Genomic DNA, 15,706 nt, shown 5'->3' on the forward strand with positions numbered 1-15,706 from the left:
ATTTTTTGGACCTAGCGTGCCTTTGACACAGAACAAAAAGGCAACACATCCATTTCCATCTGGCTCTTTTCATCAGTGGGAAGGGGCCTAAACCTTCATTTCAGTTTCAAAAGCGTTCTTAGCTGCCAGAGATATTTATTGGCTCCAGATCTCATTGGTTGTGATGATGACATAAAAAATGCTGATTTTTGCTCCCTTTTGATATGATATTATAGGCTCCGTAATAAGGACAATGACTGCTTGCAGTCTGTTGGTAACATCATAGTCTCTTTGTTGTTTCTTCTATGAAATCCATCATCCGCTTCCAGCTTTCAAGCAATATTTGCTTACCATTGAAAGATGTATTTAGCACTCTGAAAAGTTTTATGTTTAAGCACTGTTCAAATAGTTTAAGGAGGAAAAGAATCAGTCTTTTAGTAGATGCATTAAATGCTCCGTATAGGTATGTCTTCTATTATTTGTACTCAGACCTTCAGATATGCATAAGATTTCCTCAAATAATAACAGACAGATGCATCAGTGTGAGCTTAGGAGGTTGTATTACAAGGAGGGAGAGGGTTTTGTTTGTGTGGGTCTGGGAATCGCTCTAGGTTAGCGGGGCCCTTATGGTAGTTCTGGGCTTTCTTTGGGAGTGCAGTGCTCGTTTTAATTAACCACATAAATGGCTCTGTTGAAGTGGATTTTTAAGTGTTTAAATCCTGAATAATTCTTTGCTGTTTGTTTATCTGGCTCCCCTGTGGACCGCGCTCAGGCCCATGCGGTAAGTGTTGAATAATTGGACCGAGAACTCAAAAGTGGCTCTCAGATGTGACGAGATGGGCATCTGCATAAAACTGCTATCAAGCTCTCATGAGACTGAGCACATGCAGAGGAGCATGCATGCACAATGAAATCTGGAGGCAGTCCCAAATCTGAATCTGCACATTACCCGTGTGTTTAGCCTAATATGTGAATCCATTTATCACTGCTAACAGAGTCCCAGCATGGATCCTCTCCTTTTGTTTGTTTTACTAACAGGATCTAGGGAAATGCCAGTGATGTGCACTCCACAGTTTCCATGAGCCCTGGTGTATTCATCCTCTTTGTGTTTGCATGCTTTAGTGACCAGGGCTCTGAGGCCACCTGAGGTGGAGGGGATGGAGGAAGTAAATTTAGGTAAACAGATGTTGGAGAGCATTGTGCCTCTCCCTGACAGAGGTTCCAGTCCGTTTTGGCTCTTCCTGTGGCGCCAAACTTGGAGGAGGTCTGGATTGTCTTATACGGGATGTTTTCAAGTTGAAGGAAAATTAAACAGAAGATTGGCCCTTCTGAAAGGAAAGCTGTCTGTCCCTGGTGGGTTTACACTCCAGAGGATCTCACTCTCTAGATGAGGTAGAGCAAATCAGTCCACTGCTCCTGAAAGGGTTCTGTGTCATACTATCAAACTCACCAAAAAAAATTACATTTAACTACAAATCCAGGTCTTAAGTGGGGCTGGACAATAAATCTATAATAATGCATATTGTGACAGACATCTGATCAATATCAATAGATAGAATGTCTGCAAGAATATTCAATAAGTTTACTTAAGTCAGATCCAGAACTGCACAGTATTATGGGAGATGTAGACAGAGGAAAGGCTTTACCCAATCAGCCTCCACTGCCAGCTAGGTAAGGTTGGTGGTATCAACTATCTCACTCACTCTTTGGTTACCTAGCAACAATCTGTTATCTTACCTGCCTCATAACTGCTTAAAAAAACTATAGTGGGGAATGAAAAGGGTAAGTTAAAAAGGAAAGGTCATGCCACCACTTTGGCAGTATTTTAGATATTTCAAAAACAAAAAAACTCATAAGTAATTATCAATGTCGACTGCAATGGAACGCTTATATCATGATAGGTTTTCACATCTCAAGAGTCTCCACAAACCTTTTAAAGCCCATTGCTTCATAACTAACTCAAGGTTTTGTTTATCCCTATTGCTTATGCATTTTTTTCTGTAGCAGTTTTCCTTCCATTCAACTTTCCAGTGATAGGCTTGGAAACAACACAGTTATCGTCACCTGTAAACAGCTTGCAAATTGCTAATTACGAGGGATACAAAATATCATTTTTCATGTGTCTTTAGATGTAATATTCAAATTTTTTGTGAAATTGGATTTTGTGTAAGCCATATTCATCAGAATTAACAGCAATAAACCTTTTAATTATTTCATTCTGTGTAGGTAAAATGTATGAACTTAGCTTTAAACTACTTTCCAATGATCTTTTAATTGATTGAGATGCACCTGTAAGTAAGTCTGTTTTAGCTTTCATATTGTCAAACTGCTGTCTGCAACTGTGGATGCTCCATGTTCATTATGGTGAACATTGATACAAGCCACTAATTCCAGTCAGCTATGAATAGAAACGCATATCTGGCACCCACACACTTGTATATAGAAGTTGATGTGTCTATTTCTGCTGCTGTGTTTACTTGCTAAGTTAAAACATTCTCTGTAATTACATAGATTTTAAATCTACAGTTTAAAGGTCAGATGTGAGGGATGTTTTGAGGTGGTGGCTTGTGGCTGGCAGGACGTCTGCTCCAAACATGGTGTGTGTCAGTGCATGACTGCGTGTGTCTGGGTGCGTATGTGTGTGCACAGGCAGTAAGGAGGAATGTGGCCACCTTGGTGTGTAGGTTAGTCCCATCTGGCTAGCATGAACACTTCAGAATAACTGCTACCTACCACAGTGAGCTCTCCAATCTTGATTCCAGTGACAGGGTCTAGCTGCAGGCTTTGTGTAAACTTTACTGTGAACTTGTCATCTGGAGAAATTGTAGAACATCTGATTATGTCAGGCAGACTTTCTGATCCTCTACTGCTTCTCTTTTTTCAGATCTTATAGCCTTGGTACTAATTAGTATAAACTAAGACTTAAAAAATTCTATTTTGAACATTTTAGCTTTATGTCTAATGTGTTATTAGACATAAAGTGGAAAAGAGATGCCTGTAACTTTGTAATCAGGTGTCTTTCTTTAAAATGGAAAGTTATTGTAGGAAAGTTAACCAGCAATTGTAACAATATGCACAGAAGCCCTTTTAGGAAGACTTATGATGCATGGCCTGACAAATCAAAGAGGTCTGTCATCTAATTTGGTTTTGGTAGAAGGTGCCAGTCACTTTCTTGATGCCCTTGAGATACTTTTCTTTGCTTATGTTCCTCTGACCCTTTACACCATTTGAATCATTTGCCTGACCCCACCAAAAAAAAAAAACTGAGAGAGAACATAGAGAACTTTGACTGATCACCCACAACAACCAGATGTTTTTTAGAATCATACTCCATGACGTCTACACTCAAAAACCTGAACTTATGGACTTCAAATCTGTTCTGTTTTTGTTGGATTTGTGACACACTGCAAAATTATGGTTTGTACAGCCAGCTTATTTCCAGCAGCGAGTCATGATTCTTTTGTAATTGCCATACTAGCGACACTTTTTTAAGTGGATAAGATGAGATTTCATGCAGTAAATACACAGTGCCATAATGTTTCATTGTTGTTAAATAATGAGATTACCATATTGAATGCAATTAACCCACATTTTGCTCACTCCTCGCTTTCATAGTTGTCATCACAATATCCTCACCCCTCATCTCTAATTGAATACATTTCTAGTCAGCTACTAGATGTAACCTGATTAATACGATTGTACAGACAGAAAGGCTTGTGCAACTATCCAATTTTGTAAGTTGTAGATCTAGAAACACGTTTTGCATTATTTTTGTCAATGATATCCAATCGAGGGTGTTTTTCTGAGTAACGGTTGCACTGGTATTCACCTGCTTGCAGGCGCATTGTACATTTGAAGTAAAGTAGGTGCATGTTTTATTAAGACTTATTCAAAGTTAGTCAATAATGTATCAGAAACCTACAGTGGAAAACAAAGAGTTGAGTTGGCACACAGCGGCAAGGGGCCTTTAAACTTTTGATCTCAAAGGTTCACTTTTCACCTCTCTGCTGATATACAGCTTTGATAAAATGTGTAATAAATCTTAACTGCTGTGGTTACATATTTTTCAAAGGCTAATAAAGGCAATTACATTGACTAACAGGTAGGGCTTAGCGCCTCAGGGGTTTCCAGAGCTATAAAAGCGTTTTTGTTGCAGGTGTAAAAGTTTTGTAAATGGGTCATTAAAGTGTTGGCCAACTTCACACATGGAACACAAAAAAGCAAAAAGAGAGGGAGATGACTTCAAATCGGCATGTTTCTGAAACAGAGAGATGAGAGCTTTAAATCTCTACTAATATTCCACGGAGCTTTTCAGGAGGCAGCCTTTGATGTGGGTGAGGTAATGTGACCAGGAGTGTTTGCAATGTAAATTCAACGTGAAGAAATGATTAGGGGCTGTGCACAATCATTCTGCAAAAGGAAGGCATCCAGTATCAGCTCATGTTCATTTTGACAAAACAAAACAAAAACAATCAATTAGGAGAAAAACAGCTCATGCTTTCTAAGTCTCTTTTATGGCAATAACCCAAGCTTAATTTAATTCTTGCTGGATGCATTGCAGAGATGACATCAACAAGAACAACACAGTAGCGAAAAAGACTTTTTGCTAACAATACCCCATCTGGTAGGAGAAGGAAAGTGTCTAAACTCTATACTGAAGGATTGGACAGTTTAACATCTGCTAACGATGTTTTTACAAAGACAATTTATTCTGAAATTTGACACCAACAGGTGTTTAACCTATTTCTAACATTTTCTTTAAAAATAAATCAACATCAAGATTTTCAGTGCAGCACATATCATGCTGTATTAATTTTAAAGTCATTCCAAACCATTTAGATCAGATTTCCCATGTTGACTAAACTGTTCCGAAAAAGATTTAAGATGTTAAATAATTGTGTTAAATAAAAGTATGTCCAACATATACATACAAAGTAGATTCAAAGATCAAAGTTTGACTCTCATGAGTCAAACTAAAGAAATTTGAGAAAAGATTTGCAATGCAAACCTCACTTAGTCAAACTTGGTGTTTGTGATTTAGCCATAAGAAATAGACGAGGTGAAAATGTCACACGTGAGAGAGTTTGAAAGTAAAAACTGCTGTTGACCAAGAAGAACTCAACAGCCTGTCTTACATTTACCAAAAAATACCTTGACGATTCCCAAGACTTTTTGAAAATATTCAAACAAAAGTGGATGGCTTTGGAAGCTGTGGGTACATCTGGCATCATGTATTTTATGGAACATTGTGCTTGCAGTCAAACAAAAGGATAGGAATGTGATGTTATGCAACAAAGCAGTAATCAGTACAATACCTGCATTAAGTATGTTTACCACTAAATGGCTCCAGAAAGAGACAAAGGTTTTTGGAGACGTCTGATTGAGAAGCTGTGTCATGACCCTAAACGGGCTACTCATCCTCAAAATCCCTCCCAAGCTGCTGAATTAAAACAATTCCTCAAATTAGAGCGAGTCAAACTCTTCCACACCGATTTAAAAGACTCGTCCATAGTTGTATCAAATTCTCAATGGGAATCTTTGCCACTACAAGTGGTATTTAGGTTTAAGGGACATTTACTTTTCACAAAGGGCAACATTGGTTTGAATAGGTTTTAATCATTAATATAAACCTCTTCTGGTGTTTACTCAGGCTATCTTAGAGTGGCATTAACATTTGTTTAATGATCTGAAATATGTAAAGGTAACAAAAATTCCTAAACAGAAGGAATCTGAGGGAGCGAATGCTTTTTTTTTACCTCTATAAATTCTATAACATAATATGATTGCATGCATCTTTATTTGTGTGTGTGTGTGGGTGTGTGTGTGTGTGTGTGTGTGTGTGTGTGTGTGTGTGTGTGTGTGTGTGTGTGTGTGTGTGTGTGTGTGTGTGTGTGTGTGTGTGTGTGTGTGTGTGTGTGTGTGAGGAGCATCCCAGCATGACCTTAACAGGATAAGGCCTCAGGCATGTGTAGACTCCTCAGACCCTTTTAGCTTTGTGTGTTGCTGACCATGTGCGCTTTAATCATGGAGCTGCTTACTCCAACCTGCCTGGTGATGGATCCCAACTCCATGGCTATAATTTCCTTCCTGGGGTGCAGGAAGAGAGGCGAGTGTGACGTGACTGAAGGGAGTCAGGCATGGGGCCACCAAGTCTGGAAGGAAAATGTCCCTCTTTGAAGTTGCAACATCAAATCATAATGCTGGATCTTATTATTGGAAGGAAATTGGATAGGTCTATTAATAACTGTGCTTGTTTTTCTATTTAGTTTAATTATGGTACCTTACTACGAAACAGCAAACAACAAGATATTTGAGTAGGAATTTAATCACCTAATTTGGGCACAGTACTGCAAGTTGCTTCACAATAAAATTATCTATCTTATGTTTTGATCAACTGAAAGGTGTTAAAGGCTCAACATCAAACGATTTACAGTATGTGACCTCTGGAAAGGCTTTGAATTTCTTATCAAAGGCATAAAATTAAACTTTGAAACAGAAAAGATAAAATAAACTTTTACCCTGCACACTGCACATGATATGACTGTTGTGCATTTGACCAGTTTGTTGTAAAATTTGGAGCAAATGTAATACCTTGCCTCACTGGATCACAAGATAATAAGGATGAAAAAAAAAATCCTGATTTATATTGTGTTGCTGAAGAGAAATGCATAAAGATCGACTTGTCATGGCTGCCACTGTGAAGGTGTTGTCTGAAAATCATCCCAATCTCCTGTTCCACTGTGTCTCGCGTCAGCTTTACTACGCTATATGATTATCTGAGATCTTTATTTCATGTGTGAAAACGATCCCCTTTGAAGCTTCACTCAGAGGCAGTGCGTTGCTTCACCACCTCACATCAACACCTTCTATCTTGGCTCCATCTCTGGGCGTCATGTTTTACTGCTACGTGGCACTTTGAGTGAGGCTGTTTAATGTTGCTGGAAGGTGAGGAGTGCTCCAGCTTAAAGAGGTGGGAGAGCAGCCTGGAGCCAGGTCTAAACTGCTGCTTGATGATAACTCTTGGTGCTTTTTTCCCCTCTCTCCTTGAGCTACATCAGTACTCTTACCACACTTTGCAGGATGGGCACCACTCCAGATTCCAAGGGACGTGTTCCTTTGAAATTACGTTTACTCACTTCCTCTCTTGAGGAGTTTTGTGAGGTATAGCAAACCTATAATCTAATTTACAGCTGTGAGCATAATAAGAGGTAATTTTTGTTGCTTTGTAGATTTGTAGATTCAACCAAACAAAAGTCTCCATGCAATACAGCTGTTTGTTTTTTTAAGCAAACAAAATCAAAGTCATTATATTTGCTAGGCGCAGAAGATTATTAGGCTCATTACAAACACAATGACAGATTCAGTCTACATTGAAGACCATATATCATCCTTTATCAAAATTTCTTTTCACTATGTTCAGACTTGTATCTCCCAGTGGTCATAAAAAGGCACCAGCAATTTACTAAAAAGCTGTAATGTTATTTTTTGGCATGCCAAACTTGGGCATCAATTCATTACACATTGGCCACCCAAGACGAAAGTGCTCAAAGTCTCCAATTTTTATTTGTGTTCATAAAAGGAAGAATTATATGATCATTTATCTAGTGAGGAAAACAAAGTTATCAAAATGTTAAATAGCAGTAACTTGGAGACATAGCAAACAAACACCCTCTGGAGGGATTTAAAAGCGTTCTGTTATCAGCCTGTCTGAAATTCCTTGCATGTGACAAAACCTGTAATTTGGATGTAATTTATGGTACAGTAGCTATGCTTCAGTTCTGACCAGCGTTTTCCTCTGAAGTGCATAGTCATACGTCAGCATGTTACTCATAATAAATTGTCACAAACATTATTTTATGTTAGCAAGCAATGGAGTGTTGGTTTTAACTTCACCTTTTCACACATGATCAGTTTGGTTTTACTCATGAGGGTTTCACGTAGCATTTATATGTCATTATATTATTCTAAGCACACAGTGTCACACCATCAAAACATTTTAAGTATAGCTAGAGAAGAGGTTTTTTGGCTCAAACACTGAGAATGAAACATTTTAAAATATACTGACAACTAATGCTAATAGTTGTCAGTATAATCTCCAGATTACTTCTCTCTCCAAACAACACATTTATTGTTTGGAGAGAGAAGTAATCTGGAGATTACACAAACTTTGGATATCAGATTCTATCATATTGTGTCCACAAAGATTGGACACAAAGATTGTGTCTTCTGTCTATACGGACAGAAGACACAAAAAAGGGGGGAAAAAGTACTGGAGAAACATTTTCCAACAAATGAAACTTTATGCTCACAAACAAACTCTGAGGTCAGATGCTTTTGTGATGCTCAATATCTGAGGAGTAGCATAAACTAAAACTGTTGGCATCTTTCCTCAGTTTAGGTTCCTCCTTAATCCTGTTCTTGTTCTGTGGTTGTAAATGATGCTGATATACATGCTTTCACATACTTATGATTCTAGTGTATCATGCTACACAAATGCATGTATTTGAATTTCATGTTTATCAGGTAATTTTTCAAATGTTATCTTACTGGATGGGATGTAAAACCAGTTTGAAAATTATTTAATTTTTAGTTTCAACCTCTTAAACACTTTTTTTTCTTCCGTTTTTGTGAATGTCAGCAACCCGAACAACAACTACATGTATTTTTGCAGCAATTTCCCAATTTTCCCTGTTTAATATCTGGCCTGTTTGACGTAATATCTGGCCTGTTTGACGTAATGGTTCATTTTTAACCATTTCTCTGACTGCTGGAATCCCAAAGGTGTATTCCTCCACCGGGTGGAGAACAGGGCAGGAGGCACCAGGCTGCAGCCTTAATGAGATTTTTCCTGGGTTTTTGATGGAGTGCCAGTAGTGCTGCCATTGCTCCGGAGGCCTGCCTCCACTGAGCCCTGGCGAGCGATCAGGGGGAGCTGTCGTCGGCCGCATAAATTGTCAGACTGTGTGGTGGGTCATGGAGGCAGACGGCATAGAGACTGAGAGGCCTTGTGGGACTTTCCCACAATCACACACAAGTACTTATTACTTGCACTTTAATGTACCCTTTTGCTTCAGTGACAGCCTCAGAGAAAAAACTTGGCCCACTGGAACCGTGTCTGCCGACACAAGTAAGGCAGAGCAAGAAAGACGCTAGAAGCAACTTTGTGTCCAAACTCACCAAGTCGGTTTCCTCCCAGCATGTGCTTGCTGTCTGGCTCACTTTCTGTTTTACTCTTGGTCCATACTAAGTGCAGCTTCTCTTTTACACAGAGCAGTCCCGTTCACTTGTTTTTCTTTTGGATGAACTGAGCAGAAAGTTTTTCTGATTTATGTTTACAGTAGTTATTGTTGGCAAACTCAAGAGTATGCTGTTTTTTACCAACAGCTTGAAGTGCATATTTTTGCATATTTTAAACACTTTTGATGCACAAAATGATTAAGATTTTGTGAAAAAAAAGTAGTGCTATCATATCTTGTCATAGGGCTGCATAAAAATAGAAGTGAAATATGGGAAATATTTTTTTAACATATTCATTAGTAATGATTTCTCTGTATTATGTTGCAGGTGTCTTTATATAAAGTGAGCACTGCAGTATAACCTGAAAATTTGAAATTATTTTCAAAGAAAACTGAAAACTTTGAACCTAAGTTCAAATATTATTGTATTCCAGCATGTGGCTGTTAGTCATTCTTATAATTTGATGAGGTCAAAGTCTCATTGGCGAAAACCAGTGTTAACTTTTGCACTCAACTGATTTGTTTTTATTAAAAAAGACAGTGTTTTATTGCTCACTGTGGTTAAAAAGATTTGTGTTTTAATATTATGCCAATATTTAGTTATTTTGATAGGGAAGTTTGTTTCTATAAATCTGTCAAATTCTATCAAACTCTGAGTTATATCATGTTTTATGATTACTGCTTCAGTCAGGCGAAGTCAGGATTACTTTTGATGCTGCTGTTTGTTTTGTTGTTGCTCCTCACCACAAATAATATCACAATCTCATGACTTTCTAAAAAAGTATCTATCTGGTACTGAAAAGTGGTAGAAAATTGTCCTAGATTTAAAAATGAAAGCCACAGCTTTGAAATTCAGTTATTATCTGAATCCATGTATGGATTCTGCTTCTGGATTATTACCAGCTTCTCATTGATAAAAATGATTCATAATTTGACTTTGTTGTGACTGATATTACTGTAGGAGAAAGGAATGACCCCATCAATGACTTTAATTCAGTCAGTCTTATTACTGCAAAATGTACTCTTCTGGCTTAACCATAACTATGAAGTGGGTTATTGATGATATATAGCTCTAGACAAGCAAAGCAAACATGTTTTCAGCCCTAACGACAACAGTAGATCATGGCCTGTGAATGGCACTGATGCACTATATTCAGTGAAGAGATTCAGCAATAAATCACTTCCTTTGAAAGGAATTTAGCTACTTTAAAACACTCAGGGGCATTTCCTTCTTATGAGTCCCTAAAGAAGCTCTGAAGAATCTGGCTGCCATTGAAAGCAAAAGGCTTCACGCTCTGCTTTCCACAGGCCATTAAACGCCATGTCTGGAAAATTGTTTTAGCTGGTCTCATGGGTAGTGAAATTTGTTAGTTTGTGTCCTGAACCAACCCTGCACCTCTGGCCAAAGTGACTCATTACTGGAGGTCTCATGGATAGATTTATTAAGTTGAAACAAAAAGCAGAAAGAAATGGACAGCAAATCTTAGAAAATTCAGTTTTTCTTACCAGCGTTAGTCTGCCATGCATATCCCTCTGCTGTTGTACTATTACATTTTGAGCTTTGGGTTTTCAGGGCACTGAAACTACTTCTGTGACCTCTGACTTTTCAAGGGTCCTACAGGAGTGTGTCACCAGCTCTTTACTCTTTCCAAAGTAGATTGATGTCTCCCATGTGACTGAATTGTGAATTGGTTGCTACATTTCAAGTGTTGCCATAGATTTTCAACCAGATTTAGGCTTGGGGATTTTTCTAGGCTATTATAACACATAATTATTATTTGGTCCAAACCATTCCCACAATGTCTCACAGTATAAGAGCTGTTCAGTGCTCTTATTCATTTTTAAACTGGACTTTTCATACCTTTGTTCTGTAAAGTTTTCAAGAAAAGTCAGATTTGTTGAGGACAAACCTATCTTTAAAAAATTTAGTTAATTTGTTGCAAGTCATCTTTTTTTCTCGTTTTACAGTAAAAGCAGGAATATTAAAAAATAATCACGGCTTACTTTTGTGCGGACTGGTGTGCTTTGCTTTTCTGGTAAACCTCTGCAAAAGCTTGAAACACTTGAACTATGCCTATCAAGTGATATCCTGACTATGATTTTTTAAATTAATGACATTTGTTTTTGTATAATGACCAAAGTGAATCCCGACGTAACCCCAGTTTTCTAACAATAAAACTCTCATCCATCAACACTGACGAAAAACAGTTAGTACATTCATCTTGTCCCTTTTTCTTATGACAGTGTCTCACCTCTCAAAAGCTTTTCTCTAAAAACACAAAAATCTAATTGAAGATGGGAATTTCTTTGATGTTTTTTCTTTGTGAATTTTCAATCAGAGCTGCCATGCAAGTTTTACATGTTCCCCTATATTAGTTGATTGCTAATACAGTATATATTTTTGATGCCAGGCAACCTGATGTGATTATTTCTGTTGAATTGGGTGATTGTGGAAGTCAACACTGGTTATCTAGTACACCAGAGTTTAGAAAGCTAATTGAATGATTTAGGTAGTTAGCAGGCTTGGCGTGGTTCATGGTTTCCATCAGAGACTGAGGGGTTTTGTGACACTGAAGATTTGCTTTACAAAATATGATTTTGTGCAAATATTAGAGTGAATAAAAAAATTATTTTGAATTAAACACATTCCAGACAGACACACACAGCGCTGAGGCTAAAACTTCTATAAGTTAAACCAAATGCAAAGCAAGGCAATCTATTGTATTCTACATCTATATGTGCCTTTCAAACTGAAGCAGATAAACATTAAGCATTGCTGAAATTATAATGATAAACAGTATTTATAAAGAAATAGTAAAAGTATTTTTAATCCACTATTCACCACTTATATTTAGGTTAATTCTGTGTTAAAATCCAGAGAGGGTCATAAAAATCTTGACTTGACATCACAAACAGGAAATACAACATCCCAGCTGATGGTTTTGGTGCATCAGCCTTTATGTCTTCATTCAGCACTAGCTATTCTCTGACTGAGGCCACCCACAGCCCTGCACTGTGGCCACCATCAAACCCAGAAGGTTATAATACTAATATTTGACCTCCTTCCTTTCTGGATCTCACACTCTGACACATAAACCAGCATTATATGATGACCACATTGGCTTTGAACTTAAATAGGCATTCAAGGACACCGTTAACATAGTTAGAGATCACTTTACAAAGCTAGTGGTAGAAACCAGTTTTTATTATTAATGTGTCAATAATTATAATTTTTCAAAATATAACAACGGATGAGTATTTAATTTTGATTGTTATCAAATATTTTTATAACTATTTTGTGTTTATATTTTGATAAACAAAAACATGCAGATAAACCTACAGGGAATCTCTTATTTATTATTATTGTGGTACCTTGTTAGAACTTGAATTCATTTTTATTTACATCACTGTTTTAAATACCTGCATGCCAATAGATACAGTGTTTGTCGATTAGGGAATAAATGTCTTATTTTTTTTATATTCAGATGCAGCATTTACACGATCTTGTAAAAAGTATGTAAGCCTCTTGAACTTTTACATGTTGCCTTATCTAACAACTAGAATTTAAAAAGTATTATGGTGGGATTTTATGTGTTAAATGATCATTTTTTTTGTATTTGACCTGCATTCAATAATTGTGTGCTGGAAAAGTAATACTTCAAATCAGCCTAAACAAGCCATGGTGGCAGCATCATGCTACCAGGATCCTTGATCTGTGATATAAGTTTAGCATTGGAATCCAATCTGAGCTGTTTTGCAAAGAAGAATGGGCAGAAATTCAGTGTTTTGTGTGCAAAATGCTTTATTTGCAGCAAATTGTGTTTAATCCATGGACGTATTGCAAATACATGCTTAGGTATTGTTGTTTAACCAGCGATCTGACTCTAGGGCTAGCAGACCGATTGTTTACATTAGAAATGTTGCTGGTAGATCTTTGCCTGCGTGTGAATGTTTTGTGGTTGTCAGTATGTGAGTAATGGTTTTCCAGCCAAATGACTGTAGCACCACACGAATACCGGAGCCAGATATTTTCCACAGCTAAGCCTGTGGATCACATGTCCCTCCGGTCTCTGCGGAATGCACCAACAGGCATGGTGTCCCATGTAAGGATAAAAACAACCCGCCTGGACGTATCCCTCGATTATGATAGTGATCCACAGAAATAGCTCTACTACCGGACCTCTCGCTCAGAGTCCAGTACAGTCAGAGACGGTGATTTAGTTGCTTGTTCCATCATCTGAAATCTAACTGCCAATCTCGTGCTCATTTTGCTGGAGTCCTGCAATTACTGTGCCTTTAAACTTTCCACTGCTGTATAAGCTCAGCTTGCAGTTGTCAAACTTTGTTCATATATAGATATGCAAAAGCTGTAATTTAAATGCTGGTGTTTTGTTGGTGATATAAGGGCAACTTTTTGAGAAGGTTGTTGTTGTCATAAACAAAGACATTTATGACTTCTTTTACATGAGTGCAAAGCAGTGATTTTGTATGTCTTGTTTTTATTCTGTCTCTGTAGGACTCATTGGTTGATGCGTGTGGTGAGGGGATTATTGATGAACACTATCGTTTAGAAGGTAAGCCTGATTCTCATGTAAAACACCAACCCATTTAGTTGGTTTTGCTTCAGTTTACACTTTTAATTAGATATGTTCATTAGTTTTTAGTTAGCAAATTACAGCAAAGCAAACATCAATATAATATTTCACCAAAGCAAACATTTTCTCCCCTTTTCTCTCCTGAAAGAAAACTAAAAATAGAGCAAGTTTATAAACAAATGAGCAAGTACCAATAACAATACAAATCTTAACATGGTATCAATTTCCACTTTAATTCAGTTTTATTCAGTTCTTTTGTTGATTAAGTTGAATTAGTCTGCCATCCGTTTTCCCCATCTACTCTCTAGCGAAGCACTTTGAATTGCCTTGTTGCTGAAAATGTGCTATATAAATAAAATGACCCTTCCTTACCTTAGTGTCCCCTTTTAAACTCTCATGTTGCCTTCTTTCCAAACGCCCCCTTCACATCTTATCTGCCACTCTTCAGCTGCTGTAGGCAGAGCACTTCAGTTCCTCCATCTTTTTCTCTGATGTGATCCTGGATTAAGTGCTCTGGGAGGAGAAAGTCTCCCTCCCATTTAAAGACAGTGCTGGACGTGAGGTGCAGGTTGATATCTACCATTTAACGAGACCGGCCCAAAATTTGGAAGAAAAGTTAAATAAATGTTACCTTTGTTTTAGTTCAGCTTCCCTGGGTTGTACCAGAAAGAGGAGAGATAATGTGTCTTGGTCAAAGCTGTCCTCCCCTGAAGACAGATGTTGCTAATTAGTCTACACTGCTCTATTCATCCCATGAGATTAACAGGCAAAGTGAGAATCTGGGAACTTTCCTGTCTTTCTAAAAGTCTCAGTCAATCAATCTACTACACTTTGATGCCTGTAACCAGCCTTTAACCTCTATTGACTTCTTACATAACAAATAATAGTTAACACATACAGGGAACTATGAAGAACTCCTGCATGATTTACAGTTAACTCAGTGATAATAAAAAGTAGAGCAAATTAAAAAAACCACAAAGGAGGAAATACAGAAAGCCAGCACAAAAGAACATCGAGGGGAGATGAAAGACTTCTTTCTTTAAGGCAGAAAGAAGTACATCCGGAGAAAGTTTTTTTGGAGGATTAAAAGAGAACTTTTCTACTAAAATTGCAAAGGAAATGAGATGAAATCTGAGATGAAAGAACCCAAAGGATATGTTGCAAAATTACTACCTGGATTCATATGCAAAAGCACAAACAACCTTTGAAGAACCTCAGTGATTGAAATAAAAGTTATATTTTGAAAGAAGTTCTTCAAATGCTGGACATTTTCGTAGTAATTTACCGCTGTCGGTGTTTATGAGACCCAGTTATGTCTAACACAGCATTTCAGATCAGCCGACTCCTTTTAGTACGTGGCAGCTCTCCCAACCTGCCATGAGTTGCATGCGTGTGAAAAATAATCCTGCATGTGTGTAGAAAGCGCGGCGGGTGCCAGCCTCTGCTGTTTTTGTCTCGCCCCTCGGATCTGATGTGCAGCCAATTCCTTGGCTGCAGTTTCACTTGTAGGGAGCCGGTTTCTGTCTGCGATGGGGAAAGGGTCAGCGAGGAAGGAGGGTGATAGCAGATTACTGTTACTCCTCCCGGAATTTCATTAGCTCCAAGATAAGTATCTCCTCGCCATATTGAGCCTGCTACTGAACAGATTTACCCTTGCACACAATGTTCCCTTTGAGCACCTCAAACGATCAGACAGCAGGACCCCAAGTGTTGCTCATCTCCAAAAAGTTGGTAAAAGCTCCCTGGGATGAAGCCTTTCATTTCTGGCATTCTCCCCCGCCCAGGTCCGCTTTGATCTTCGTTGGATCAGGAGGAAAGAAATTGGTCTGTTGTGTCTGCTCTATTGGCGAACAAACAAACAGCGTTTCAAATTTGACTTGGCTTAATTAATTAATG

General features: G+C 38.0%; 1 protein-coding gene across 2 annotated transcripts in view; it reads left to right on the top strand.

The window, feature by feature from the left end:
• The window catches only part of nkd1 (NKD inhibitor of WNT signaling pathway 1), a 33,848-nt gene that overhangs the window by 8,093 nt on the left and 10,049 nt on the right, over positions 1–15,706 (top strand). The window contains exon 4 of one of the 2 annotated variants that reach the window (XM_008405553.3): positions 13,732–13,789. In XM_008405553.3, coding sequence (XP_008403775.2) covers positions 13,732–13,789 — 58 coding nt within the window. Of the gene's footprint in view, positions 1–13,731; positions 13,790–15,706 lie in introns of those variants that run through there. The other variant, XM_081605398.1, reaches the window with a different exon arrangement.

This window comes from Poecilia reticulata, chromosome 3 (genome assembly GCF_904066995.2).
Source record: "Poecilia reticulata chromosome 3, P_reticulata-male-v2, whole genome shotgun sequence".
NCBI lineage: Eukaryota > Metazoa > Chordata > Actinopteri > Cyprinodontiformes > Poeciliidae > Poecilia > Poecilia reticulata.